General features: G+C 45.3%; 1 protein-coding gene across 1 annotated transcript; it reads left to right on the forward strand.

Moving 5' to 3' along the window:
• Positions 1-78: 78 nt before the first annotated feature.
• Positions 79-27256, forward strand: LOC137340473 (protein NATD1-like). Its single transcript, XM_068002925.1, has 3 exons — positions 79-276; positions 8624-8742; positions 22266-27256. The coding sequence occupies exons 1-3, from the start codon at positions 177-179 to the stop codon at positions 22407-22409; spliced, it is 363 nt and encodes a 120-aa protein (XP_067859026.1). The 5' UTR covers positions 79-176; the 3' UTR covers positions 22410-27256.
• The last annotated feature ends 657 nt before the right edge of the window (positions 27257-27913 follow it).

A 27913-nucleotide genomic window follows, 5' to 3' on the forward strand; every position in this document is an offset into this window, starting at 1 on the left:
TTTTTAAAAGGTAGGCGTGGAATGTAGCAAAAACAGTTTACAGCGGGGTGATTGGCTCCTGGTGCGCACGTGGTTTCACAGCTGATTTCCTGTGGCAATGTTTATGTCAGTTTCCCGAAGCGATCGGTGAACATGAAACCCTGAAGGAGAGAGGAAAACACTGGCTCCAAGCGGAGATGGCCGAATCGAACGCGATCCCGGTGCAAGACGAGAACAACTGTCCCATTAAAGTGGACCACGACCGCAGAAGGAGACAGTTTCAGGTTCGATTGAACGGTAAGCAGGATAGATCCTCTCTCTGTCTCTCTCTCTCTCTCTTACCTTTGTTTTCAACCAAAAGGAGATTATACTCCTTAAAAGGGCAAACGCCTTCTCCGACAAACATCCTACCCGCCCCCCCCCCCCCCAGCAACAAACACAATCCAGCGTTGGAAACTTAATGTATATTTTTTATTAGAAAAATGTTATACATCTTATTTTTGCCAAGCTATTTATAACCCCTGGGCCGAAAGGTTAACCCTTTATTTGCTCTGTGTCTGTTGTTTCCCACTTTGACTCTCCCCCCACCCCCGCCTCTTAATTATGTCTCTTGCAGAGTTGCTAGCCCGCCCTAGGTCACTAGAAGTGGTCCGTTCCCAATTTTGATTTGGTTTCGTCCGTAATTCGGTGCAAAAATCTGACCTGCATACCGTACCTTTTAAATAGACTTTCCTTTGGCCTGTGCGAACTGCATTGTAAAGTTACATGGAGTAAAGTTTAACCTGCACGCCCTGTTGGGAGAGCCCGGCTGTGAAATCCATGTGATCTTGTGGGGTGGGGTGGGGTAGTATGAGGGTGGGGGCTTGGTTAGGAGAAAGCTGGGTTGTGTCGGGAATAATGGATATCCTGGAGTTAATACGAGGCAGTGGTCTGATCCCAGGGGACTCATGCTGGTGTACAACTCCAAGGAGGATGCCTCTCCTTCGGTACTTCATTCCAAGCGGCCTGTTGGAAGGACTCTGAACAGCTTTGCTGCTCCTAGCTTTATCCAACAGGTATTCTTCTAGCAAGGGGGTCGTTGGAAGTTGTGAGGTACAGGAATCCTGGCTGATTTTAACACCTCGCTCAGCACGATTCTGATGAGCATCCACTAGCTCAGCAACTTGCACTTATATAGTGCCTTTAACATCACAGGAGTGTAATCAAACCAAATAAGGAGCTATTAGGACGGGTGACTGAAAGCTTGGTCAAAGAGGTAGGTTTTAAGGAGCGTCTTAGAGGAGGAGAGAGAGGTAGAGAGGTTTAGGGAGGGAATTCCAGAGCTTAGGGCCTAGATGGCTGAAGGCACGGCCGCCAATGATGGGGCGAAGGAAGTGGGGGAGCACAAGAGGCCGGAGTTAGAGGAATGCAGAGATCTTGGAAGGTTGTAGGGCTGAAGGAGGTTACAGAGGTAGATAGGGAGGGGTGAGGCCGTTGAGGGATTTGAACACATGGATGGGAATTTTAATAAAATCAAGGCGTTGCTGGACCGGGAGCCATTATCAGTCAACAAGCACAGGGGTGAGGGGTGAACGGAACTTGGTGAGAGTTAGGATACAGGCAGCAGAGTTCTGGATGAGCTCAAGTTTATGGAGGGTGGAAGATGTGAGGCTGGCCAGGAGATCATTGGAATAGTCGAATCTGGAGGTCATGCATGAGGGATCCAGCAGCAGATGAATTGAGGCAGGGGTGGAGGTGGGCGATGTTACGGAGGTGGAAGTAGGTGGTCTCGGTAATGGCGTGGATATAGGGTCGGAAGCTCATCTCAGGGTTAAATAGGACGCTGAGGATGCAAACAGTCTGGTTCAGCCTGAGACGTTGGCCAGGGAGGAGGATGGAATCGGTGGCTAGGGGAATGGAGTTTGTGACCCCATGGATGTTGAACTTGGGGCACTCCTGGTTTAAATGGCACAATATCACACTGGGAAAACAACTGTCACTGCACTTGAAAGTATTTCATGGTATTTGAAGCATTTTGAGATATTTCTGAGAGACATGATAAGCCTTTGTATCAATGCAAGTACTTGCTTTCAAACTACAATTGGCAGCACATTTGGCTGCTGAGCCGTCAGCTCCCCCATGATGGAAGCACATGGACAGCTGACTCCATGACGCATGGTGATATCTATTGTAAGGATTACTGATTGCAGTCACTGGAGGTTCTCGGGTAAGTTTTTAATTCATTCTAGGGATGTGAGCATCCCTGGCAAGGCTGGCATTTATTGCCCATCCCTCATTGCCCATGAGAAAGTGGGTGGGCCTTCTCCTTGAACCGCTGCTGTCTGTATTTTCTTTCTAGGGTTTGAAACAACTGAGTGGCATGCTAGATCACTTCAGAGGGCAGTTAGGGGTCAACTATGTTGGTGTGGGACTGGAGTCACATATAGGCCCAGACCGGGTAAGGACAGCAGGTTTCCTTCCCTAAAGGACATTAATGAACCAGTGGGGATTTTAACCACAATCCGACAGCTCCATGGTCACTTTTATTGATACCAGCTTTTTATTTTCAGATTTTAAAAACTGAATTCAAATTCTCAAACTGCCCGTGGTGCGATTTAAACTCACATTCTCTGAACTCGTAGTCCAGATCTTGGGTTACTATTCCAGTAACATGACCACCACACTACTGTACCCGTTGATGAGCTATGAGAAGTGACTAGAAGAATTTTGGCCCTTCAGCCTCAAAAAGAAGCATCTGAGTGTGGACCTTGTAGAGCTGCAGAAGATACTTAGCGGGATAGAGGCATTAAACTAGGAACAATATTTTCCAATACGCCAGCGAGGCCACAGGTTCAAAGTTGTGAAAGGCAAGTTTAGGACTGTTCGGTCGAAGTATTTCCTTGCAACAACAACTTGCATTTATATAGCGCCTTTAACGTAGTAAAACGTCCCAAGGCACTTCACAGGAGTGTTATCAAATAAAATTTGACACTGAGTTACACAAAGAGATATTAGGGCAGGTGACCAAAAGTTTGGTCAAAGAGGTAGGTTTTAAGGAGCATCTTAAAGGAGGAGAGAGAGGCGGAGAGGTTTAGGGAGGGAATTCCAGAGCTTAGGGCCTAGGCAGCTGAAGGCACGGCCGCCAATGGTGGAGCAAAGGAAATCGGGGATGCATAAGAGGCCAGAATTGGAGGAGCGCATAGATCTCGGGGGGGGGTGCTGGAGGACTGGAGGAGGTTACAGAGATAGGGAGAGGCAAGACCATGGAGGGATTTGAAAACCAGGATGCAAATTTTAAAATCGAGATTTGTCGGACCGGGAGCCAGTGTAGGTCAGCAAGCACAGGGGGTGATGGGTGAACGGGACTTGGTGCGAGTTAGGATACAGGCAGCAGAGTTTTGGATGAGCTCAAGTTTACGGAGGGTGATAGGTGGGAGGCCGGCCAGGAAAGCATTGGAATAGTCTAGTCTAGGCATGGATGAGGGTTTCAGCAGCAGATGGGCTGAGGCAGGAACAGAGACGGGCGACGTTACGGAGGTGGAAGTAGGTGATGGAGAGGATATGGGTCATGTAGGACGTCAAGCTTAAATGCAGAGCTAGAATGGGTTGCCAGGAATGTTGGTTGAGGCCAGGCTACTGACTCATTTAAGAAGTTTGATGCTGTAATGGGAAATGGGTAGGATTTGTGTTTTGGAAGGAGGGATTCGGATGAACCCAATGGGCTGCCTTCATCCAAAACTATTCAATCTTCCGTGCTGAGATCATCTGTGTGTTATATAAAGGCAGTTAATTGGGAGTGGTATAATGATAGTGTGTTTGGGGGGCATAGCTCACCAGAATTCAGAGTGACCAGGTGTGGAATCGGACCCACAATTCTCGGCACAACAAGTTCCCAATCTCGGCCCCGCCAACAGAAAAGGTCCAGAGATGTGCAACCCTTACTTGGGTGATGTACCAGAGGACTTGCCTGCACCCCTGGAACTGGAGCCCATCAGGAAGGAGTGAGGCCATTGGACCATGGCATGGGCATCAGATCCTCTCCTGATCCAAGGTTCACATAGTGCTACTTTCCAGATGTCCGCCATGGCTCAGTGGGTAGAACGTTTGCCTCAAAGTCGGAAGGTTGTGGTTTCAAGACCCACTCCAGAGACTTGAGCACAAAATCTAGGCTGATATTCCCAGTGCAGTACTGAGGGAGTGCTGCACTGTTGAAGGTGCTGTCTTTCAGATGAGACGTTAAACCATGGCCCTGTCTGCCCTCTCAGGTGGACGTAAAAGATCCTATGGTACCATTGCGAAGAAGAACAGGGGAATTCTGCCACTAATGTCTTGGCCAATATTTATCCCTCAACCAACATGACTAAAAATACAGATTATCTGGTCATTATCTCATTGCTGTTGATGGGACCTTGCTGCATGCTAATTGGTTGCCATGTTTCCTACGTTACAACAGTGACTATACTTCAAAAAATGCTTCATTGGCTGTAAAATGCTTTGGGACGTCCTGTGAAAGGCGCTATATAAATGCAAGTTCTTTTCTTTCATTCTTTGAAGGGCCAAGACCCACAATGCAGAACAGCAGCAGTGTTGAAAACAGTAGGAACAGGAAGAGGCCATTCAGCCCCTCGAAACTATTTTGCCATTCAATGAGATCATGGCTGATCTGTATCCTAACTCCATTTACCCGCCTTGGCTCCATATCCCTTAATACCCTTGGCCAGCAAAAATCTATCAATCTCACATTTAAAATAATGAATTGAGCTAGCATCTACTGCTTTTTGTGAGAGTTGCACACTTTCCATGAAGAAGTGTTTCCTAACTTCTCTCCTGAATGGCCTGGTTCTGATTTTAAGGTTATGTCCCCTTGTCTTAGACTCCACCACCACCGGAAAAGGTTTCTCACTATCTACCCTATCAATTCCTTTCAAAATCCTAAAAACCTCAATCAAATTGCCCTTAACCTCCTATATTCCAGGGAAGCCTAGTTTTATCTCTGGATTATCTCTCCTCATAATTTAACCCTTGGAGCCCTGGTAACATTCTGACATGAGAACAGAGATCATAGAATGGTTATAGCACAGAAGGAGGACATTCGGCCCATCGAGCCCATGCCGGCTCTTTTGTAAGAGCAATCCAGTTAGTCCCATTCCCTTGCACTTTCCCCGTAGCCCTGCAATTTTTTTCCCTTCAAGTATGTATCCAATTCCCTTTTGAAAGCCATGATTGAATCTGCTTCCACCACCCTTTCAGGCAGCGCATTCCAGATTATAACAACTTGCTGTGTTTAAAAAAAAAAGATTTTCCTCATGTTGCCTTTCATTCTTTTGCCAATCACCTTAAATCTGTGTCCTCTGGTTCTCGACCCTTCCGCCGACCAGAACAGTTTCTCTTTATTTACTTTATCTAAACCCTTCGTGATTTTGAACACTTCTATCAAATCTCCTTTTAACCTTCTCTGCTCTAAGGAGAACAACCCCAGCTTCTCCAGTCTCTCCACTGAACTAACTGGCAGTGAGTTGATGCTAGGCTTGCGTTTTAAAACCATTTAGCTTGCAGGAAGAAGGGCCGACCAAGGGAGGAGAGGAATTCCTCAGTTTTGAGATTTTAATGGTTAGGCAGTTTACAAAAAACTTTTTAACAATGAGTGAGTGAATCACTGAGGGCCCCTCAGTGGTCAGTTGTAGAGCTGCAGGCACCAGATTGCTATCTCGCCCGCCTAGTGATGGGAGTGGTGTATTGAGACAGAAAGTCATTTTTTTAAAAATGGTGCAAGTGTGTGGCTAAAGTTAGCAACTGCATTTTTAGCCTGACTTTCAAAATGAGAGGACTCATTTTATTGCATCAGCATTTACAGTGCGCACCTCCCTGGTAGGGGACAGAGTGCAGCTGTTTCACCACTGCAACAAGAGTTTGTCAAAATTTTATCACGTTGAATACTGATTGAAAGAAAAAGACTCTCATTTCTATAGCGCCTTTCATGACCTCAGGACGTCCCAAAGCGCTTTACAGCCAATGAAGTACTTTTGAAGTGTAGTCACTGTTGTAATGAAGGAAACGCAACAGGCAATTTGCGCACAGCAAGATCCCACAAACAGCAATGTGATAATGACCAGATAATCTGTTGTTTTAGCGATTTGGTGGTTGAGGGATAAATATTGACCAGGACACCGGGGAGAACTTCCCTGTTCTTCTTCGAAATTGTGCCCTGGGATCTTTTGTGTCCACCTGAGAGGGCAGACAGGGCCTCGGTTTAACATCTCATCCGAAAGTCGGCACCTCCAACAGTGCAGCACTCCCTCAGTACTGCACTGGGAGTGTCAGCCTGGATTATGTGCTCAAGTCTCTGGAGCGGGGACTTGAACCCACAACCTTCTGATGCCGAGGCGAGAGAGCTACCAACTGAGCCACAGGTGCACTTTCCTGCAGGGTCATTGGGTACCGATCACGAGTGGGAACTTTTACTGAGTTATCTCTTTCCCCCCACCCCCCCCGCCCCCCCCAAACTCAGGGCCACTGATGCCAATTGTAGCATCCCCACCACTACCCCCAGTCAACTATGTCAACAAAGATTGGAGATCAAAGCCAGGACCTTCCTAATCTGGAAGGTTGAATAACAGATCCCTGGTTTATTTACGCACTAGGGCAGCCCTCAACAGGCTGTTTTAGTGGGTAGTTTTTTTTCTCTCTTGCTATCGTGTGTGTGTGTGTGTGTGTAATAGTACCTGAGCCTCTTACTCACAATGCAGCAACTCCTGTCCGTAGTGTTTCCAAAAATAGGCAGATTTTGTGTCCGGCTTGAATATAATGAACAGAAAAGTTGTTTATCGAAATGTCGAGACTGTCAGAGGTTTAAAAAGAAAACACAAGTGGAATCTGAGGTTTACCACATATTTGGATTTCTTCCACAGTACAAAGCAATAGCACAGTAAAACAAATCGTTATGGAGCCAGAGAGCTACTGGGAGGATAGCAAAGGGAAGCCTCGCCATCAGCACTCCTGCACAGGGCAGCTTTTTCTTAGTTGCCTCAATTCCTTCCCTCTCCCCTACCTCCACAAAGGGTTGCCAATCCTCTCTGGTACTCTCACTGAGATTGAGTAGAATGGGCCAATACACTCTGGAGTTTAGAAGAATGAGAGATGATCTAATTGAAACATATAAGATTCTGAGGGGGCTTGACAGGGTAGATGCTGAGAGGCTGTTTCCCCTGGCTGGAGAGTCTAGAACTAGGGGGCATAGTCTCAGGATAACGGGTCAGCCATTTAAGACTGAGATGAGGAGGAATTTCTTCACTCAGAGGGTTGTGAATCTTTGGAATTCTCTACCCCTGAGGGCTGTGGATGCTCAGTCGTTGAGTATATTCAAGACCAAGATAGATAGATTTTTGGACTCTAAGGGAATCAAGGGATATGGGGGTTGGGTGGGAAAGTGGAGTTGAGGTTGAAGATCAGCCATGATCTGATTGAATGGCGGAGCAGGCTCGAGGGGCCGTATGGCCTACTCCTGCTCCTATTTCTTATGTTCTTATGTTCTCATTGTACAGTCTCCACCACTTAAACGGCCCGCCTTTAAATCAGGCAATTATTTAAACAGGGCAAATAGTGGTAACCGTTTGAAATTAGTACTACAGATTATAATTACAATGTTTTTTTAAAAAAAACTCCTCTGAACGACCAGCATTAACAACGAACTAGAACTCACCCACTCCAATATTTTAGTTTCTGCAGTGAGGCCAATTATGTCATCGGGGAAATTGCTGGGAGGAGTAAATGCCATTGTTGGGGGAAGTGGCTGGGAGAACTGAAAGAATAAAGAAAGAAGGAACTTGCATTTATATCACGCCTTTCACAACTTCAGGATGTCACAAAGTGCTTTACAGCCAGTGAAGTCCTTTTTGAAATGTAGTCACTGTTGTAATATATCAGTGTTGTAAGTAGGATTTCAGCAAAAATGTGTTCTTCGACAGCAGCTCCCAAACCTGCGGCCTCCACCGCCTGGAAGGAGGAGGGCAGGAGGTGCTTGGTAACACCGTCGTCTCCGAGCTCCCCTCCAAGTCACACACCAGCCTGACTTGGACATTTATCGTTGTTCCTTCATGTTTCCTATAATACAACAGTGACTACACTTCAAAAGTACTTCATTGGTTTTAAAGGACTATGGGACATCCTGAGGTCGTGAAAGGTGCTATAAAACTGCCAAGTCTTTTTTTCACTGGGTCAAAATCCTGGAACTCCCTACCTAACAGCATTGTGGGAGCACCTTCACCACACGGATTCCAGTGGTTTATGAAGAAGGCCCACCACCACCTTCTCAAGGGATGGGCAATAAATGCCGGCCTTGCCAGCGACGCCCACGTCCTGAGAATGACTATTTTTTTTAAAATGATCATACTGTGTCCACTTGAACTGTGAAAAACACCCAGCGGCACAATTGTCTCTCAAAACCAGGACTGTTGTCTGCATAACTCTGAAGAACTGGTAGTTCCAGCCCAGGCACTGGTGTTGGAAGCAGTATGAGGTGTTCGATTAAGAGTAGAGCATGGGAAGCGTATAGGCACAAAATTAATTGAGCTATGTGAAGTGGAGAGATTTGCCCAATAGCGCAAGTGGCATCAATACACTAAGTGTTGATCTTTTTCCAATGTGACCTTGTTTCCTCCTGTTTTAGGTTCACATGAGCGGGCAGTGCTGTTATACGAGTATGTGGGAAAGAAAACAATCGATCTGCAACACACAGAAGTCCCCGATGCCTACAGAGGAAGAGGAATAGCAAAACTTATGGCTAAGGTACGGCATCCACCGGTGCAGCAGTGTGCCCGAGGCTCGGATTGTGACTTTACGCACTTGGCGCAGAGGTAGGCGCAACAGGAGCGCCTATACAAATCGCCAAAGGTGGCAGGACAAGTCGATAAGGCTGTTTTTAAAAAAAAAAAGCATATAGGATCCTTGGGCTTTATAAATAGAGGCATAGAGTACAAAAGCAAGGAAGTTATGCCAAACCTTTATAAATCACTGGTTAGGCCTCAGCTGGATTATTGTGTCCAATTCGTGGGCACCACACTTTAGGAAGGATGTCAAGGCCTTGGGGAGGAGATTTACCAGAATGGCTCCAGGGATGAGGGACTTCAGTTATGTGGAGAAGCTGGGATTGTTCTCCTTAGAGCAGAGAAGGTTAAGGGGACATTTAATAGCGGTGTTCAAAATTATAAGGGCTTTTGATAGAGTAAATAAGGAGAACCTGTTTCCATAGGAACAGGAGCAGGCCATTCTGCCCCTCGAACCTGTTCTGCCATTCAATTAGATCGCAGCTGATCTGTGTCTTAACTCCATTTACCCGCCTTGGTTCCGTAACCCTTAATACCCACTAGTAGGAGGGTCGGTAACCAGAGGACACAGATTTGAGATAAATGGCTAAAGTTTTTTAACGCAGCGAGTTGTTATGATCTGGAACGCACTGTCTGAAAGGGCGGTGGAAGCAGATTCAATAATAACTTTCAAAAGGGAATTGGAGAAATACTTGAAAAGGAAAGATTTGCAGGGCCACAAGAAAAGAGCCGGGGAGTGGGACCAATTGGAGAGCTCTTTCAATGAGCCGGCACAGGCGGGATGAGCCGACCGGCTTCCCTCCGTGCTGTAAGATTCGATGACACCTGGTTCCTCCCCATTGCCAATTTCTAAAGGCAGCTGGATCCCATCCAAAAAAGGGGAAAGGATTTATCTCTGAGTTAGATCATTGGGAAATGGCAGGAAAACATGAGGAGAAGCGAATCCAGCTCGTAGAGATGACTGAAAAGGTGACCTATTCTCAAAGTAGCAAGATAAAAATCATTGGTTCTGTTCTTGTTGTGGTGACTGTGGTAATCATTGTAATTGGCTAGTTGAGGCCTGTTAATTAGTGGCAGCATGGTTGCTAGGGCAACCCTTGTTGTTCAGTGTGAGGATTTTCTGTCGCACATGGCTTAAAGTGAAACATCTGTTGGGAGAGTGTTGTGCATTGGATGTATCTCACTGCCTGAGCAGTCAGCCCAAGGCATACATTTTGTTCTGTTGCTATCACATAGTCATCTTGTTTCTCTCTTAAAGGGAGTTTTCCTCAAACCAGGAAGTTTTTTTGACATATCATGCAGCCTAAGTTAATTGGGAAGGGGAAAAATCAGCTGGGTTTCTTGCTCCTGGTTTACTCACTCCTGATCAATATTTATCCCTCAACCATCATCACTAAAACAGATGATCTGGTCATTATCACATTGCTGTTTGTGGGAGCTTGCTGTGCGCAAATTGGCTGCCACGTTTCCTACATTACAACAGTGATCACACTTCAAAAATACTTAATTGGCTGTAAAGCACTTTGGGATGTGCTGAGGTTATGAAAGGTGCTGTATAAATGCAAGTTCTTTCTTTTTTGCCTTGAATGCCACTTTACCAAGATGATCGGGCCCCTTTAAAAATGCCTGCCTTCATCCAGCTCGTAATGTTAATCAGATTCATTCCAACCCAGTTGAAACATATCAGTGTGCAGGACCATTAGTGCTCCTGTTACCACATCCTACTGAATAATTGCACATATTAATGCTCATGTCTTGGGATAGACAAACAGGCCACAAATCAATGGGACCATTTACACAAAGCCATGAAGGCTCCATTATTAGCAAGAGTAGTCACTCACGTGGCAGTCATTGCGGGGAAAGTCAAATTAACCTTGAATTAACTGTTAGGGGAGGAGTGATATTTACTGAGATGCCATTGAACATTGCACATCAGCACTGGGAAATGGGCACAGTACGAGTCTCCTGTTCTACTCCGACAGTGTGCTAACCGTGGCTCAGTGGGTAGCACTCTCACCTCTGAATTAGAAGGTGGTGGGTTCAAGGCCCACTCCAGAGACTTGAGTACAAAATCTAGGCTGACACTCCCAGTACAATACTGAGGGAGTGCTGCACTGTCAGAGGAACCATCTTTTGGAGAGACGTAAAACCAAGGGCCCTGTCTGTGCTCTCGGCTGGACGCAAAAGATCCCAAACCTTCTGATTAAAGATCCCACAATAGTTGAAGAAATAATATTCTAAAGAATTTATATAGCGCCTTTCACGACCTCATGACATCCCAAGGCGCTTTAAAGCCATTGAAGTACTTTCTGAAGTGTGGTCACTGTTGTAACGTAGGGAAAAGTGGCAGCCAATTTTCACATAGCAAGATCCCACGAACAGAATTGAGATAATGGCCAGATAATGTGTTTTAATGATATTAGTTGAGGGATAAATGTTGGCCAGGACACCAGGAAGAACTCCCCTCCTCTTCTTCGAATTGTGCCATGTCCACCCTCTCAGACAGACGGGGCCTCGGTTTAATGTCTCATCTGAAAGTGCAGAACTCCCTCAGAACTGACTGAAGTGTCAGCCTAGATTATGGGCTCAAGTCTCTGGAGCACGACTTGAACTCACAACCTTCTAACTCAGAGGCGAGAGCACTACCCGCTGAGCCACGGCTGGACTCGTGTACAATAATAATCGGTAATAGTCGTGACCCCAATCAAAATGATCAATTCAATCAAATGGATTCTCTTCATTCCAATAGACAAACACTTGTCAGAAATTACAATTGCCAGTTTTAAATTTGTTTGACGAAGAACAAACTTCCAAACAGGGACCTCACTCCTTACCTGGCACTTAATTTGTGAGGAAGACTCGTTCTGATATCAGCTGTTTTTCAAGGTTTTGATTTGACATTCGTAAGCCGAGTATCATGACACATTAATCAGTGATGCTGCAACCTTGGCAGCTCCAGCTCAAACTGGCCCCAGTGTATAATTAAGAAGGGTTTTTTTTTGCCTGTCTCAGGAGATTACATGGCTGGGGGAAGGGATGGGGGGGTCGGGGGGGGAGGGAGGAAGTGTTTAGTCACGATGCGCTGGCCATCATGGTGTGTGGGGCAGGCTTGATGGACCAGCTGGTCTTTTCCTGCCCGTCAATGTCGTATGTTTGTAGACCTGGCTGTACCAGAATCTCAATGCTTTGACTCTCTTAGAATGACATCCCAGAATGCAAAGATTAATCCTTTTCACTGAAGACAGCTCAGAATACATGGTATCATGGTATGCTGCAGCACTGAAGGAAGCCATTCGGCCCATCTTGCCTGTGCTGGCTCTTTGAAAGAGCTATCCAATTAGTCCCACACCACTGCTCTCTCCATAGCCCTGCAAATTTTTCCCCTTCAAGTAACTTTCAAAAGGGAACTTGAAGGGAAAAAATTTACAGAGCTATGGAGAAAGAGCAGGGGAATGGGACTAATTGGATAGCTCTTTCAAAGAGCCAGCACGGGCACAGTGGGCCGAATGGCCTCCTCCTGTGCTGTACCTACTATGTATGATGTGAAGTATTTATCCAATTTCCTTTTGAAAGTTATTATTGAATCTGCTTCCACCGCCCTTTCAGGCAGCGCATTCCAGATCATAACAACTCGCTGTGTTGAAAAATGTTTCTTTATTCCCTTCTGGTTCTTTTGCCAATCCTCCTAAATTCTCTGGTTACCGACCCTCCTGCCGCTGGAAACAGTTTCTCCTTATTTACTCTGTCAAATCCGTTCATGATTTTGAACACCTCTATCAAATCTCCCCTTAACCTTCTCCGCTGTAAGGAGAACAACCCCAGCTTCTCCAGTCTCTCCACATAACTGAAGTTCCTCATCTAGTATTTCCAAAATGTCTGTCGTATTCCTACACTTGGGTTGTCAGGACCAAACCCAGATAGAGTTTGGGGTTGGAAGTGCAGGGTCAGGGGAATGGTTTCTTTAAAAATTGTTGTACAGCTTTGACATTCAAAGGGGCTGCAACTATTTCAGTTAGGTCGCTGTTGCAGGATCTTTTGCCTTCTGCCTCTGCCAGTTCTTTATTTAGAAAGGAAGAATTTGCCTGCATCTAGCACCTTCTCAGGACATTTCACAGTGCTTCAATATCAATAAATTACTTCAGAAGTGCAGTCGCTGCGTAGGCAAACTCGGCAGCCAGCTGCACCCAGCAAGGCCCCACAAACAGCGAATGAGATGAATGACCAGTTAATCTTGTTGGTGGCAGTGACTGAGGGAGAAATATTGGCAAGCACCGCAGGAGAATTGCCCCATCCGTCTTCAAATAATGCCACAAGATCTTTTACATTCACCTGTACAGGCAGACTGGGCTACGGTTTAATGTGTCACCTGAAAGATGATACTTCCAACATTGCAGCTCTCCCTCAGTACTGCACTAAAGTATTGTGCATCCTCTTATGCATTCCCCCTTCCTTTCCCCCCCCCCCCCCCACCATTGGCAGCCATGCCTTCAGCCATCTAACTCTGAAATGCCCTCCCTAAACCTCTCCACCTCTCTCTTGCTTTAAGGCTCTCCTTAAAACCTACCTCTTTTTGACTAAGCTTTTGGTCACCTGTCCTAATATCTCCTTCTTTGACTTGGTGTCAATTTTTGTCTGATTACCCTCCTGTGAAGCGCCTTGGGAGGTTTTACTGCGTTAAAGGTGCTTTATAAATGCGAGTTGTTGTTGTCGTAATCATTGGCCCATTTCCTACCTGTTTCACCCAGAGTACCAGAATGCCAACACCTTTTCTCGCCCTGCCAGTGTTACACATCTCGAATTGAAACGAGGTGAATTGGTAAGAAAGAGGAAAAGGAATTGTTTTTTTATTATTCGTTCATGGGATGTGGGCGTCGCTGGCAAGGCCAGCATTTATTGCCCATCCCTAATTGCCCTTGAGAAGGTGGTGGTGAGCCGCTGCCTTGAACCACTGCAGTCCGTGTGATGAAGGTTCTCCCACAGTGCTGTTAGGAAGGGAGTTCCAGGATTTTGACCCAGTGACGATGAAGGAACGGCGATATATTTCCAAGTCGGGATGGTGTGTGACTTGGAGGGGAACGTGCAGGTGGTGTTGTTCCCATGTGCCTGCTGCTCTTGTCCTTCTAGGTGGTAGAGGTCGCGGATTTGGGAGGTGCTGTCGAAGAAGCCTTGGCGAGTTGCTGCAGTGCATCCTGTGGATGGTACACACTGCAGCCACAGTGCGCCGGTGGTGAAGGGAGTAAATGTTTAGGGTGGTGGATGGGGTCCCAATCAAGCGGGCTGCTTTGCCCTGGATGGTGTCGGGCTTCTTGAGTGTTGTTGGAGCTGCACTCATCCAGGCAAGTGGAGAGTATTCCATCACACTCCTGACTTGTGCCTTGTGTCTTGGCAACCAGCAAACAAAGGGAAACACTCAGGCATGATTTGGAAAGAATGGGGGGAAAAAAATCCCCCAAAAAACAAGCGCCACTCTGTGAAGCACTCAAATGGTTAAACCTGGCTTGGGTTATACGGCTGAAACTCGGATCTTATTTGTCGCATGTTCGTTGAATTCTTTGAAAGGTTTGTAAAACCCACACCAGTGTTCTGCTGGCATTCAGGGCTGGGCTGCAAACAACAGGCAGTCAAAAAACATGTGGGCTTCTGTAATGGCTGTTGTCCAGAAACCTGGTTTATGAAATAAATACCATTTATTAACCAGAATCAACTGTTTTGTATGTGTGTGAGAGAGAGAGAGACAGAGACAGAGAGGGTTGAGGAAAATGATCTACGGCTCTTATTTGTGGACTGACCGTTGCCTACAAGGTTTTTAGACTTACTTCCTTAAAGGGGAATAACCATGTAGAATGAGATTCAAAGAATAGTTACTAACTTACCGATAGTTTCTTCTAAATTCGTTCTTTATATGGGGGCGGGGGGTATAATCTCTTTCTCTAAAAGTACATTTTAAAGAATGAAAGAAACACTTGCATTTATATAGCGCCTTTCACGACCTTGGGACATCCCAAAGCACTTTACAGCCAATGAAGTACTTTTGAAGTGTCACTGTTGTAATGTTGGAAACACGGCAGCCAATTTGCGCACAGCAAGCTCCCACAAACAGCAATGACATTAATGACCAGAGCATCTGTTTTATTGATGTTGGTTGAGGGATAAATATTGGCCAGGATACCGGGGAGAACAGCCCTGCTCTTCTTCGAATAGTACCAATCTTTTGCGTCCATCTGATAGGGCAGACAGGGCCTCGGTTTAGCATCTCATCCGAAAGATTGCACCTCTGACAGTGCAGCACTCTCTCAGTACTGCAGTGTCAGCCTGGATTATGTGCTCAAGACTCTGGAGTGGGGCTTGAACCCATGACCTTCTGACTCCGGTCAGTGCACGACCAACTGAGCCAAGGCCGACTAAACTGTGAAGCAGATCCGCCAGGGCTGATGTAGGCCAAGAGGAGCTCCCCGCCCCTGCCAACCTTTTCCTTGGATGTGTCATGTCGTAAAATTGGTGTTGGGTTAAAAACGGACTGAAGCCATCAATCGTGTCCCTCTCTCCCCCTCCCATCCTAGTCTCTGGCAAATATTTAGTAAATATATATTTATCAGGAACTATGAATTTCTTTTTAAAGCAAGAAAAAGCATGAATGGAACATTAGGAAGTGCATTCACTACAAGAGATCTGCTTGAACCAAATCACGCTTGTATGTCCACTAAGCATCAAAATGGAGGTCTTAATCTCTGGAATTCCCGCCCTAAATCTCGCCGACTCTCCGCCTCTCTCTCCTCCTTTTAAGACGCTCCTTAAAACCTACCTCTTTGACCAAGCTTTTGGTCACCTGTCCTAATATCTCTATGTGGCTCGGTGTCAAATTTTGTCTGCTGACACTCCTGTGAAGCGCCTTGGGAGGTTTTTATTACGTTAAAGGAGCTATATAAATGCAAGTTGTTGTTGAGCTCCGTGCAGGAGAATGGGAAACTGGATTCATTTTAAAAAAAATCAATTTCCCCCATACCATCATAGCTTAATTAGTGGAGTTATATCTGGGTAGGTAGTTTCACTCGCTACTGACCCTTGCACTGTTCCTCTTCAAGCTGGAATGTTAGCAGCTCCCACCCATGCCTCAGTCAGTAACTGCACCTCCCTATGTGGCACAGAACAACACAGCTCATGAATCATAGAAACATAGAAAATAGGAGCAGGAGTCGGCCATTCGGCCCTTCGAGCCTGCTCTGCCAATCAATATGATCATGGCTGATCCTCTATCTCAATACCATATTCCCACTCTCTCCCCATACCCCTTGATGCCTTTTGTGTCTAGAAATCTATCTAGCTCCTTCTTAAATATATTCAGTGATTTGGCCTCCACAGCCTTCTGTGATAGAGAATTCCACAGGTTCACCACCCTCTGAGTGAAGAAATTTCTCCTCATCTCAGTCCTAAATGTCCTACCCCGTATCCTGAGACTGTGACCCCTCGTTCTGGACCCTCCTGCCAGGGGAAACATCCTCCCTGCATCCAGTCTGTCGAGCCCTGTCAGAATTTTATGTTTCAATGAGATCCCCTCTCATTCTTCTAAACTCGAGTGAATACAGGCCGCGTCGACCCAATCTCTCCTCATACGACAGTCCTGCCGTCCCAGGGATCTGTCTGGTGAACCTTTGCTGCAATCCCTCTATGGCAAGTATATCCTTTCTTGGGTAAAGAGACCAAAACTGCACACAATACTCCAGGTGTGGTCTCACCAAGGCCCTGTATAACTGCAGTAAGACATCCTTGCTCCTGTATTTAAATCCTCTTGCAATGAAGGCCAACATACCATTTGCCTTCCTAACTGCTTGCTGCTCCTGCATGTTTGCTTTCAGTGACTGGTGTACAAGAACACCCAGGTCCCTTTGTACATCAACATTTCCCAATCTATCACCATTTAGATAATGCTCTATCTTTCTGTTTTTCCTTCCGAAGTGGATAACTTCACATTTATCCATGTTATACTGCATCTGCCATGTATTTGCCCACTCACTCAACTTGACTAAATCGCCTTGAAGCCTGTTTGCATCCTCCTCACAACTCATGATCCCACCTAGTTTTGTGTCGTCAGCAAATTTGGAAATATTACATTTGGTTCCCTCATCCAAATCATTGATATATATTGTGAATAGCTGGGGCCCAAGCACTGATCACTGCGGTACCCCACTAGTCACTGCCTGCCACCCTGAAAAAGACCCATTTAGTCCTTCTCTCTATTTTCTGTTAACCAATTTTCAATCCATTCCAGAATATTACCCCCAATCCCATATGCTTTAATTTTGCACACTAACCTCTTAAGTGGGACTTTATCAAAGGCCTTCTGAAAATCCAAATACACCACATCCACTGGTTCTCCCTTATCTATTCTACCAGTTACATCCTCAAAAAACTCCAGCAGGTTTGTCAAACATGATTTCCCTTTCATAAATCCATGTTGACTTTGTCACCATGAATCACCAGCCTCGTCATTTTTATACTATTATCATCAGACTCAGTGCTCCTCCTCACAAGTACGACAAACAGATGCTGGTCTCTAAGAAGGCCTGCGTGTACGAAATCTAATACTATGCATAGTTTCAAGACAAGTAAAGATTGCAAAGCTCCTTCCAAAAGGGCTTGCATTGCATTGTAAATGCATCGCCCAGAGTTATAGAAACTAGGTTCAATTTCCCTCCAGACTGTCGTCCCCTGAAGCACAGGGACATAGGCACAGGGACATAAACGCAGTGCAGCAAACTACATGTGCTCAGTTAGCTGATCTCGGTTGGGGTCCTTGCAATGTTTCTGGGTTAAGGAGGGGACGGTTCAGCCAGGGTTCCTGCCCCTGGCCACTACCTAATAACCTGTGGTGCAACGTGTGCAAATGTGTAGATGGCGGGCGAAGCCCCGTATAGTTGAATAGCCTACCGCCACTCATGGTCTTGGCTCACATATGAAGAGTGGCCACTCAGATGAGATTCTGAAGGGTAACTTATGCCTGTGAATCCAGGGCAGCACCTTAAAACACAGGTGGGAGAAAATGGAAGAGGCAGGAAGCAATAAAATTTGTCACCAGGAAACCACAAGTGAGACATTGAAGTAATTCCTTTCCAGTGTCGATGGGCTTGTGATTAATGGACCCAGTAGCGCTGAAACTTTACTAGTCAGATACCCGCCATTTGATATTTGTCTCGGGGATGTGAAACCACAGAAGAGCTGATGGCGTAAATCTAGGTCACGCTTGCCCTATAGGAAAATTCCAGTAACACAACCAGTTTGTTATGGGTTAGCCGGGGACCCTTATTAATATTTAAAAATTATGAGTTGTTATTTCAATCCATTGAGCACTTAAGGACAATTTCGTCCTTCAAGGTCTGAATTCCATTAAAGAACATCCTTTAATCTGTTAAATTTCTAGAGATGGATGTTATGCAGTAGAATTGGGGAAAGTGACTGAAACCAAGGACATTGACGGATTTCCTGCACACTTCAAAGTGACTGGATCTGGGGGTACACCTTCACAAATCATTCAAAGTAGCAACGCAAGTTAACACGGCCATAAAAAAATGTAAACAAAGCACTGGGGTTCATTTTTAGAGGAATAGAACTGAACAGCAGGGAAGTTGTGTTAAACTTGTACAGAACCTTGGTTCGACCACACTTAGAGTACTGTGCACAGTTCCGGTCTCCATATTATAAAAAGGATATAGAGGCACTGGAGAAGGTGCAAAAAGGATTTAGAAGGATGATACCAGAACTGAGAGGTTATAACTATCTGGATAGTTTGAACAGGCTGGGGCTCTTTTCTCTAGTAAAGAGGAGGCTGAGGGGCGACCTGATAGAGGTCTTTAAGGTTATGAAAGAGTTCGATAGGGTAGACATAGAGAAGATGTTTCCACTTGTGGGGGAGACCAGAACTAGGGGCCATAAATATAAGGAGGTGGGGTAGTGTTAGTAAAGGAGGAAATCAATGCAATAGTGAGGAAGGATATTGGCTCGGAAAATCACTATGTGGAATCTGTATGAGTGGAGCTAAGAAACACCAAGGGGCAGAAAACGTTGGTGGGGCTTGTCTTTCGGCCCCCAAACAGTAGTGGAGATGTAGGGAAGGGCATTAAATAGGAAATTAGAGACGCATGCAAGAAGGGTACAACTATAATCATGGGTAACTTTAATATACATCTAGATTGGTCAAACCAAATTAGCAATAATGCTGTGGGGGAGGAATTCCTGGAGTGTGTACTTGATGGTTTTCTAGACCAATACGTTGAGGAACCAACTAGAGAACAGGCGATTCTAGACTGGGTATTGTGCAATGAGAAAGGATTAATTAACAATCTTGTTGTGCGGGGTCCCTTAGGGAAGAGTGACCATAACATGATAAAATTCCTCATTAAGATGAAGAGTGAAGTAGTTGAATCCGAAACTAGGGTCCTGAATCTAAATAAAGGAAATTATGAAAGTATGAGGTGCGAGTTGGCTATGATAGATTGGGGAACTTTACTAAAAGGGACGATGGTGGATAGAGAATAGCTAATATTTAAAGAACGTGTGCAGGAATTACAACAATTATTCATTCCTGTCCGGCGCAAAAAATAAAACAGGAAAGGTGGCTCAACCATGGCTTACAAAAGAAATTAGGGATGGTATTAGACCCGAAGAGGAGGCATATAAAATTGCCAGAAAAAGCATCAAGCCTGAGGATTGGGAGCAGATCAGAATTCAGCAAAGGAGGACAAAGAGATTAAGAGGGGAAAAATAGAGCATGAGAGTAAACTAGCAGGGAACATAAAAACTGACTGTAAAAGCTTCTATAAATATGTCAAGAGAAAAAGATTAATGAAGACAAATGTAGGTCCCTTACGGTCAGAAATGGGGGAAATTATAATGGGGAACAAAGAAATGGCAGAACAATTAAACACATACTTTGGTGCTGTTTTCACAAAGGAGGACACAAATAACCTGCCAGAAATGTTAGGGAACCAAGGGTCTAGTGAGAGGGAGGAACTGAAGGAAACCAGTATTAGTAAAAAAAAAAATAGTGCTAGGAAAATTAATGGGGCTAAAGACTGACAAATCCCCAGGGCCTGATAATCTACATCCCAGAGTACTAAAGGAAGTGGCCCTGGAAATAGTGGATGCATTGGTGATCATCTTCCAAAATTCTATAGACTCTGGAACAGTTCCTACAGATTGGAGGGTGGCAAATGTAACCTCACTATTTAAAAAAGGAGGGAGAGAAAAAACAGGGAATTACAGACCAGTTAGCCTAACATCAGTAGTGAGGAAAATGCTAGAGTCTATTATAAAAGATGTGATAACAGAACACTTGGAGGGCATTAACGGGATTGGACAAAGTCAGCATTGGTTTATGAAAGGGAAATCATGCTTAACAAATCTACTGGAGTTTTTTGAGGATGTAACTAGTAGAATAGATGGGGGAGAACCAGTGAATGTGGTGTATTTGGATTTTCAGAAGGCTTTTGATAAGGTCCTACACAAGAGGTTAGTGTGCAAAATTAAAGCACATGGGATTGGGGGGAATATACTGGCATGGATTGAGAATTGGTTGACAGACAGGAAACAGAGAGTAGGAATAAATGGGTCTTTTTCCGGGTGGCAGGCAGTGACTATTGGGGTACCGCAGGGATCAGTGCTTGGGCCCCAGCTATTCACAATATATATCAATGATTTGGATGAGGGAACTGAATGTAACATTTCCAAGTTTGCAGATTACACAAAGCTGGGGTGGAATGTGAGCTGTGAGGGGGATGCAAAGAGGCTCCAATGTGATTTAGACAAGTTGGGTGAGTGGGCAAGAACATGGTAGAAACAGTATAACGTGGATAAATGTGAGGTTATCCACTTTGGTTGTAAAAACAGAAAGGCAGATTATTATCTGAATGTTGATAGATTGGAAAAAGGGGAGATGCAACGAGACCTGGGTGACCTTGTACACCAGTTGTTGAAAGCGAGCATTCAGGTGCAGCAAGCACTTCGGAAGGCGAATGGTATATTGACCTTCATTGCAAAAGGATTTGAGTACAAGAGCAGGGATGTCTTAATGCAGTTATACAGGGTTTTGGTGAGACCACATCTGAAGTATTGTGTGCAGTTTTGGTCTCCTTATCTGAGGAAGGATGTCCTTGCCATGGAGGGAGTGCAACGAAGGTTTACCAGACTGATTCCTGGGATGGCAGGACTGATGTATGAGGAGAGATTGGGTCGACTAGGCCTATATTCAGTAGAGTTTAGAAGAATGAGAGGTGATCTCATCGAAACATATAAAATTCTAACAGGACTAGACAGACTAGATGCAGGGAGGATGTTCCCGATGGCTGGGGAGTCCAGAACCAGGGGTCACAGTCTCAGGATACGGGGTATGCCATTTAGAGCCGAGACGAGGAGAAATTTCTTCACTCAGAGGGTGGTGAACCTGTGGAATTCTCTACCACAGAAAACAGTGAAGGCCAAGTCATTAGATGTATTCAAGAAGGAAATAGATATATTTCTTAATGCTAAAGGGATGAAGGGAAATGGGGAAAAAGCGGGAACAGGGTACTGAGTTAGACGATCAGCCATGATTATTTTGAACGGCGGAGCAGGCCCGAAGGGCTGAATGGCCTACTCTTGCTCTTATTTTCATGTTTCTATGTAAGATAGTCACTAATAAATCCAATAAAGAATTCAGGAGAAACTTCTTCACCCAGAGAGTGGTTAGAATGTGGAACTCACTACCACTATCGAGGCGAATAGTATAGATGGATTTAAGGGGAAGCTCGATAAGTGCATGAGGGAGAAACCCCTGTTTGTGCTGGTGATTTGGCTACTTACGAGTCAGACTCACTAGTTAATTATTAACAAGTCCGACTTGTGATGCTTATGAGTTATGTGATCTTATGCCACACATTAGCTTGTGACCCATAATCTAATGTATCCCCTTACACAATAACAGTTTCCACCTTTTTATTTACTGTTTCCAGTCTCTTGGCACTGATAGATCAGCTGTTTTGCAACCAATGGCGTCGCTATCACACAAAACACAAACGGTTGGTGATTGTGATGAGATTATTATGATTATGCTGCACTGTCAGAGGTGCCACCTTTCGGGTGAGACGTTAAACCGAGCCCCCGTCTGCCTCTCAGATGGGTATAAAAGATCCCATGGCACTATTTCAAAGAAGAGCAGGGGAGTTCTCTCCAGTGTCCCGGGCCAACATTTATCCCTCAACCAACGCCACTAAAAACAGATTACCTGGTCATTATCTCATTGCTGCTTGTGGGATTTGCTGTGTGCAAATTGGCTGCTCCATTCCCTACAACAGTGACTACACTTCAACAAGTACTTCATTTGTTGTAAAGCGCTTTTGGGTGTCCTGAGGACGTTGTGAAAGGTGCTATAGAAATACAAGTTCTTCCCTTCCTTTCTTTCCGATCTTTAACGCACCGTTCCCAGCTCATTTCACCAGCTGTGCTCTTTGTATCTAGGCTGCCCTGGACTTTGTGGTTGAGGAGGATCTCCGAGCTCACCTGACCTGCTGGTACCTCCAGAAGTACATCAAAGAAAACCCACTGCCGCACTATGTGGAGCGAATACAGCAACGACCACCCACGGATTTCCACTTGCGCTAAGATCGCCGCGGTTCTGGCCGCAGTGATCACTGTTACTTGATTTATATTTCCTTTTTTTTTGCGGGGGGGGAGGGAGGGAGGTGGTGGGGTTGGGAGGGGGGAATCATATTGAGTATCTGCCGTGCAATTTAAAGTGCACAAACATATCCAGAGGTGGGGAGGGGAGCAGATAATATTTTCTAAATGTGTGAGGCTAGAGTTTTTACTGTGCAAAATGTGCCCTTTTAGCATCTAATGGACTCTTGACTTTGAAAACATTGGGATTTCTTCCACTGCGAGATCTCTGTATAATCACCCCCTATCAGACTGACTCAGGAAGTATTTACAAGGCGGGATATTACCCAGTTACAGGTTTAACACAATTGATTAGATAAAGGGATTGTCCATTCCTCAACTCATCCAGCATAACGCTAAATGTTTCTTTTTTTTTATATTTTAAATTCATGGCATATATACTCTCCCCACCCACGAGATTCATTTTCATCTGGCTATCCCTTTTTAAGATAAAAATTGAGAGACCAAGTTAAGAGGGGTCAAGGCTCAGAGTGAAGGACACTGCCAAGATTATAAATGAGCACGTAGGGGGAAGGCTGATTACGTCAAGATGTCATGGTTAGGGGATATTAAGCTTGGGTTTTAAAAGCTTGTAAGATGTGGGAGGAAGGGAAGGCTGAGGGAGGGAAGAAGGAAAGAGGATAGATTGAGGGAGTTCAGGAGGGAGGGAAGTTTGAGGGAGTTAAGGAGGAGGGAGGACAGTTTGAGGGAGTTAAGGAGGAGGGAGGACAGTTTGAGGGAGTTAAGGAGGAGGGAGGACAGTTTGAGGGAGTTAAGGAGGAGGGAGGACAGTTTGAGGGAGTTAAGGAGGAGGGAGGACAGTTTGAGGGAGTTAAGGAGGAGGGAGGACAGTTTGAGGGAGTTAAGGAGGAGGGAGGACAGTTTGAGGGAGTTAAGGAGGAGGGAGGACAGTTTGAGGGAGTTAAGGAGGAGGGAGGACAGTTTGAGGGAGTTAAGGAGGAGGGAGGACAGTTTGAGGGAGTTAAGGAGGAGGGAGGACAGTTTGAGGGAGTTAAGGAGGAGGGAGGACAGTTTGAGGGAGTTAAGGAGGAGGGAGGACAGCTTGGGAGAGTTAAGGAGGAGGGAGGACAGTTTGAGGGAGTTAAGGAGGAGGGAGGATAGCTTGGGAGAGTTAAGGAGGAGGGAAGCAAGGCTGAGGGAGGTATTGAGCACCACAGCTTAGAGGAAAGGCCTCTTTAAAATGCTTCCAAGGCTAATTGTATCACAGGCCTGCAATTAGTCCAAAAGAATTAGTCCCGCCTATGAAACATTTTACCACATTTTAAAAAAAAAAGACAATTTAAAAAAAACTTGATGCAGCCAACAGAGACTAAAGGAAAAGACCAGCCATTTCTCATTGGGTTGAACGGCACGGGAAGGTTGGCAATCAAGTTTGAACTATCCCTTTCTCAATTCTTGCCTTTGGCCCTATGGATCTGGATAACAATCTGGTGCAAGCCACCCCTCAGTGCCGTGAGAAAGACCACACCCGGCTCGGGTTGGAATAACAGATTGTCCTATGAAGTTGTCTTGAGAGGACAGCTTTGGGGAAGTGGAAACATGTGAACTGGAAAGTTAGAGCAGGGCAATCATTGGGAGGCACAAAAGAGTCTCCCTCAACTCCAACGTGTCTCTCACCTACGGCAAGATGAAATGCTGGGAGGGAGATCGGGTTTGTGTCGAATGGATACAACAACAACTTTTGCATTTATGTAGAGCCTTTAATGTAGAAAAACGACCCGTGGTGCTTCGCAGAGGCGCAAAGATATCAGATGTCTGACTGTGCCAGACTGACGGTCTTACTGCTTTTCTTAATGGGATATCCTGATTAAAATGGGACAGAACTTGCATTTATATAGCGCCTTTCACTACTTCAGGATGTCCCAAAGTGCTTCACAGCTAATTAAGTACTTTTTGAAGTGCAGTCAATATTGTAATGTAGGGAAATGCGGCAGCCAAATTGTGCACAGCAAGCTCCCACAAACAGCAATGTGATAAATGACCAGATCACCTGTTTTCTTTTTAGCAATGTTGGTTGAGGGACAAATATTGACCAGGACACCAGAGGGAACTCCATGAAATTTCCCCGGGAGTTTCTGCCAAAGTGTTAGCTGTGGCTCATTTGGTAACGCTCTCGCCTCTGAGTCAGAAGGTCATTGGTTCAAGTCCCACTTCAGAGACTTGAGCACAAAATCTAGGCTGACTGAGTACTGCAGTACTGAGGGAGTGCTGCACTGGCAGAGGTGTCATGAGAAGTCAAATTGAGGCCCCGTCTGCCCTTTCAGGTGGATGTAAAATATCCCACAGCACTATTTCGAAGGAGAGCAGGGGAGTTCTCCCCTGGTGTCCTGGCCGATATTTATCCCTCAACCAACATCACTAAAATCTGATCATTATCATATTGCTGTTTGTGGGATCTTGCTGTGCGCAAATTGGCTGCTTCATTTCCTACATTTCAACAGTGACTACACTTCAAAAAGTACTTCATTGGCTGTAAAGTGCTTTAGGAAGTCGTGAGGTCATGAAAGATGCCATACAAATACAGGTCTTTCTCTTATTCAGAACATTTAATTTTGAATGCACCCGCGTCTTTCTGGTAGCTGGACAGTGATGACGAAGTCTTGCTCTGTCGCTGGATTTTCACTTTCCCGCTTGCGTGCAGCTTGTTATCCAAGGAACCTGGATCTCCTATTAACCGAAGCAGCTCCTCCCATCAGGCAAACCCTGTCAACCTAACGATGGGGGAGTCTAAGTGAGGCTCTTCCGAATTACTGGGTTGTCCAAAATCTCTTACTGGGGAGAGCTTTCGCTAATGAGAATCAACACTTTTAATATTAAAAACGAAAGGACATGGAACCATCAACAAGGATCGCGGATTTACATAATTCTCATCCTAGGTTTCACCGTGTTGATCCTGTTGAATTGTTTAATTAATTGGCATCACAGGGGGAACTGGTCAGGAACAAATTAGTTGGCCTCGCCTTCCTAGGGGACCAGACACTTGTGAAAACAAGAGCACGGTTGAAATATTAATAACGAACATGTTAAACCACTCCTATGAAATGACATTTTCCGCCACTTTAATGAAGATGATGGCCCCAAAAGAAAGGGTTAACGTCTTATGATTGAAACAGTGGATGGAAGGCCCGTGTTCATTACTAATTCAACTCATCAATGATGTTATCGCCAATGAGGTCTAATTCAGTCTCCCTGTCCCACTCTAATAATACACAGGTGAAAATAAGTTACCCATCAACTCAGCCCAAACCTTTTAACATGGGGCTTCTTGATGGCACATGTTAGGACTGAGATGAGGAAAAATTTCTTCACTCAGAGGGTTGTGAACCTTTGGAATTCTCCACCCCAGAGGGCTGTGGGTGCTCAGCCGTTGAGTAGATTCAAGATTGAGATCGATAGATTTTTGGACTGTAAGGGAATCAAGGAACATGGGGATAGGGCGGGCATGTGGAGTTGAGGTAGAAGATCAGCCATGATCTTATTGAATGGAGGAGCAGGCTCGAGGGGCCATATGGCCAACTCCTGCTCCTATTTCTTATGGCGAGAATGTGTCTTTGGTCATGAGATTGCTAAAGAGAGTTCTCTTAAAAAGTTTAGAGAGATCCCATTTCCCCTTTAGGCCGGACTCTGTCTCTTTCTGTATCTATTAACCTAACCGCCCTCCCCACTGTCGGGAAACTGAGTGGATTGGGTGCGATGCTGATTTTACACCCCTGCCTGATTTCACACTCTGTTGAAGTCACTGGAGAGTAAATTTGGGCGGGGTGTAAAACCGGTGTTCCACCTGTCCCGGGGGTTTCCCGCCTGGCGAGTTAGGTTAAAATTGCCCCGTCGTACGTAACTCAGTAGAGGTGGCAGTCAGATCTCTCGACTGCTCCGCTTTTAATTGGGCTGCCTGAACTTTAAACAACGCTGCTGGAAGAAGCAACAGTTGCTCACGAGATTCTCAAACCGGCAAGACCGACCGACTTACTGCACTCGTGTCCCAAGCTGACCCGGATTCCTCCCTTTCGACATATTGCAGGTCGGGAGGCATTGGGCGTGGGATCTTTGGACCTTCTAAGAGTCTGAGGCTTGATTTTATGGGATTTGTTTCATCCCACAGTTCAAAAGAATTCCTTTGAGTATAGAAGATTAAGGGGTGATCTAATTGAGCTGTTTACGATGATTAAAGAAGTCGATAGGGTAGATAGAGAGAAACTATTTCCTGTGGTGGGAGAGTCCAGAACAAGGGGGCATAACCTTAAAATTAGAGCTAGGCCGTTCAGGGGTGATGTCAGGAAGCATTTCTTCACACAAAGGGTAGTGGAAATCTGGAACTCTCTCCCCCAAAAAGCTGTTAAGGCTGAGGATCAATTGAAAATTTTGAAACAGATTGATAGATTTTTGTTGTGTAAGGGTATTAAGGGTTACGGAACCAAGGTGGGTAGATGGAGTTAAGATACAGATCAGCCATGATCTAATTGAATGGCGGAACAGGCCCGAGGGGCTGAATGGCCTCCTCCTGTTCCTACGTTCCTAAAGAATCCCCCCCAAATCCCAGCTGTCCACCTCAAAGGGCTATTGTCTCTCTAACCTTGTACTCTGTGGTAATGCTGTATAACATTCTCTGTGGAGAGATGCGCTCTCTCTCCTGTTTGATACTTTCATTTCATTGTAAACTTTTCTGAGTGATTTTTTTTCATACCTTTTTATGTATCTTTTATGCACAGAATCCAATTATTTAGTCACTAGTTTTACAGAGAAAGCAATAAATTTCTAGCAAACAGCATCAACTTGAAGTCGCCCTGGAGTTTAATTCATGTTTCTGATTATATCTGTCACTTCAAGCACTGCACTGTGTTGTACTGGGAATTAAATTAGAAGAAAGCCTTGCATTTATATAGCGCCTTTCACGACCCAAAGCGCTTTACAGCCAATGAAGTATTTTTGAATCTAGTCACTGTTGTGGGAAACGTGGCAGCCAATTTACGCACAGCAAGATCCCACAAACAGCAAAGTGATCTGTTTTAGTGGTGTTGGTTGAGGAACAAATATTGGCCAGGACACCGGGGAGAACTCCCCTGCTCTTCTTCGAAATAGTGGCCGTGGAATCTTTTACATCCTCCTGAGAGAGCCTCTGTTTAACGTCTCATCCGAAAGATGGCACCTCCGACAGTGCAGCGCTCCCTCAGTATTGCACTGGGAGTATCAGCCTAGATTTTTGTGCTCAAGTCCCTGGAGTGGGACTTGAACCCACGACCTTCTGACTCAGAGGCAAGAGAGTGCTACCACCTGACGTTAGAAGGTGGCAAGTCCATGTGGATCACTTGGAGTGGCTTCATGTGGGGTTTCTGGGAAGGATGAGTGGAGCCCAGGAGACTGGATGTATTTAAGAAACAGGCCGATATTGTGATGTGAAGGAAGTGGATGAGATCAAATGGGTTGAAGGG

This window comes from Heptranchias perlo, chromosome 22 (genome assembly GCF_035084215.1).
Source record: "Heptranchias perlo isolate sHepPer1 chromosome 22, sHepPer1.hap1, whole genome shotgun sequence".
Taxonomy (NCBI): Eukaryota; Metazoa; Chordata; class Chondrichthyes; order Hexanchiformes; family Hexanchidae; genus Heptranchias; species Heptranchias perlo.

Coding starts and splice junctions, on each gene's coding strand:
- LOC137340473 (XM_068002925.1), top strand. CDS start 177: ATGGCCGAATCGAACGCGATCCCGGTGCAAGACGAGAACAACTGTCCC. Junction 277..8,623: donor GTTTCAGGTTCGATTGAACG/GTAAGCAGGATA, acceptor CTCCTGTTTTAG/GTTCACATGAGCGGGCAGTG. Junction 8,743..22,265: donor TAGCAAAACTTATGGCTAAG/GTACGGCATCCA, acceptor CTTTGTATCTAG/GCTGCCCTGGACTTTGTGGT.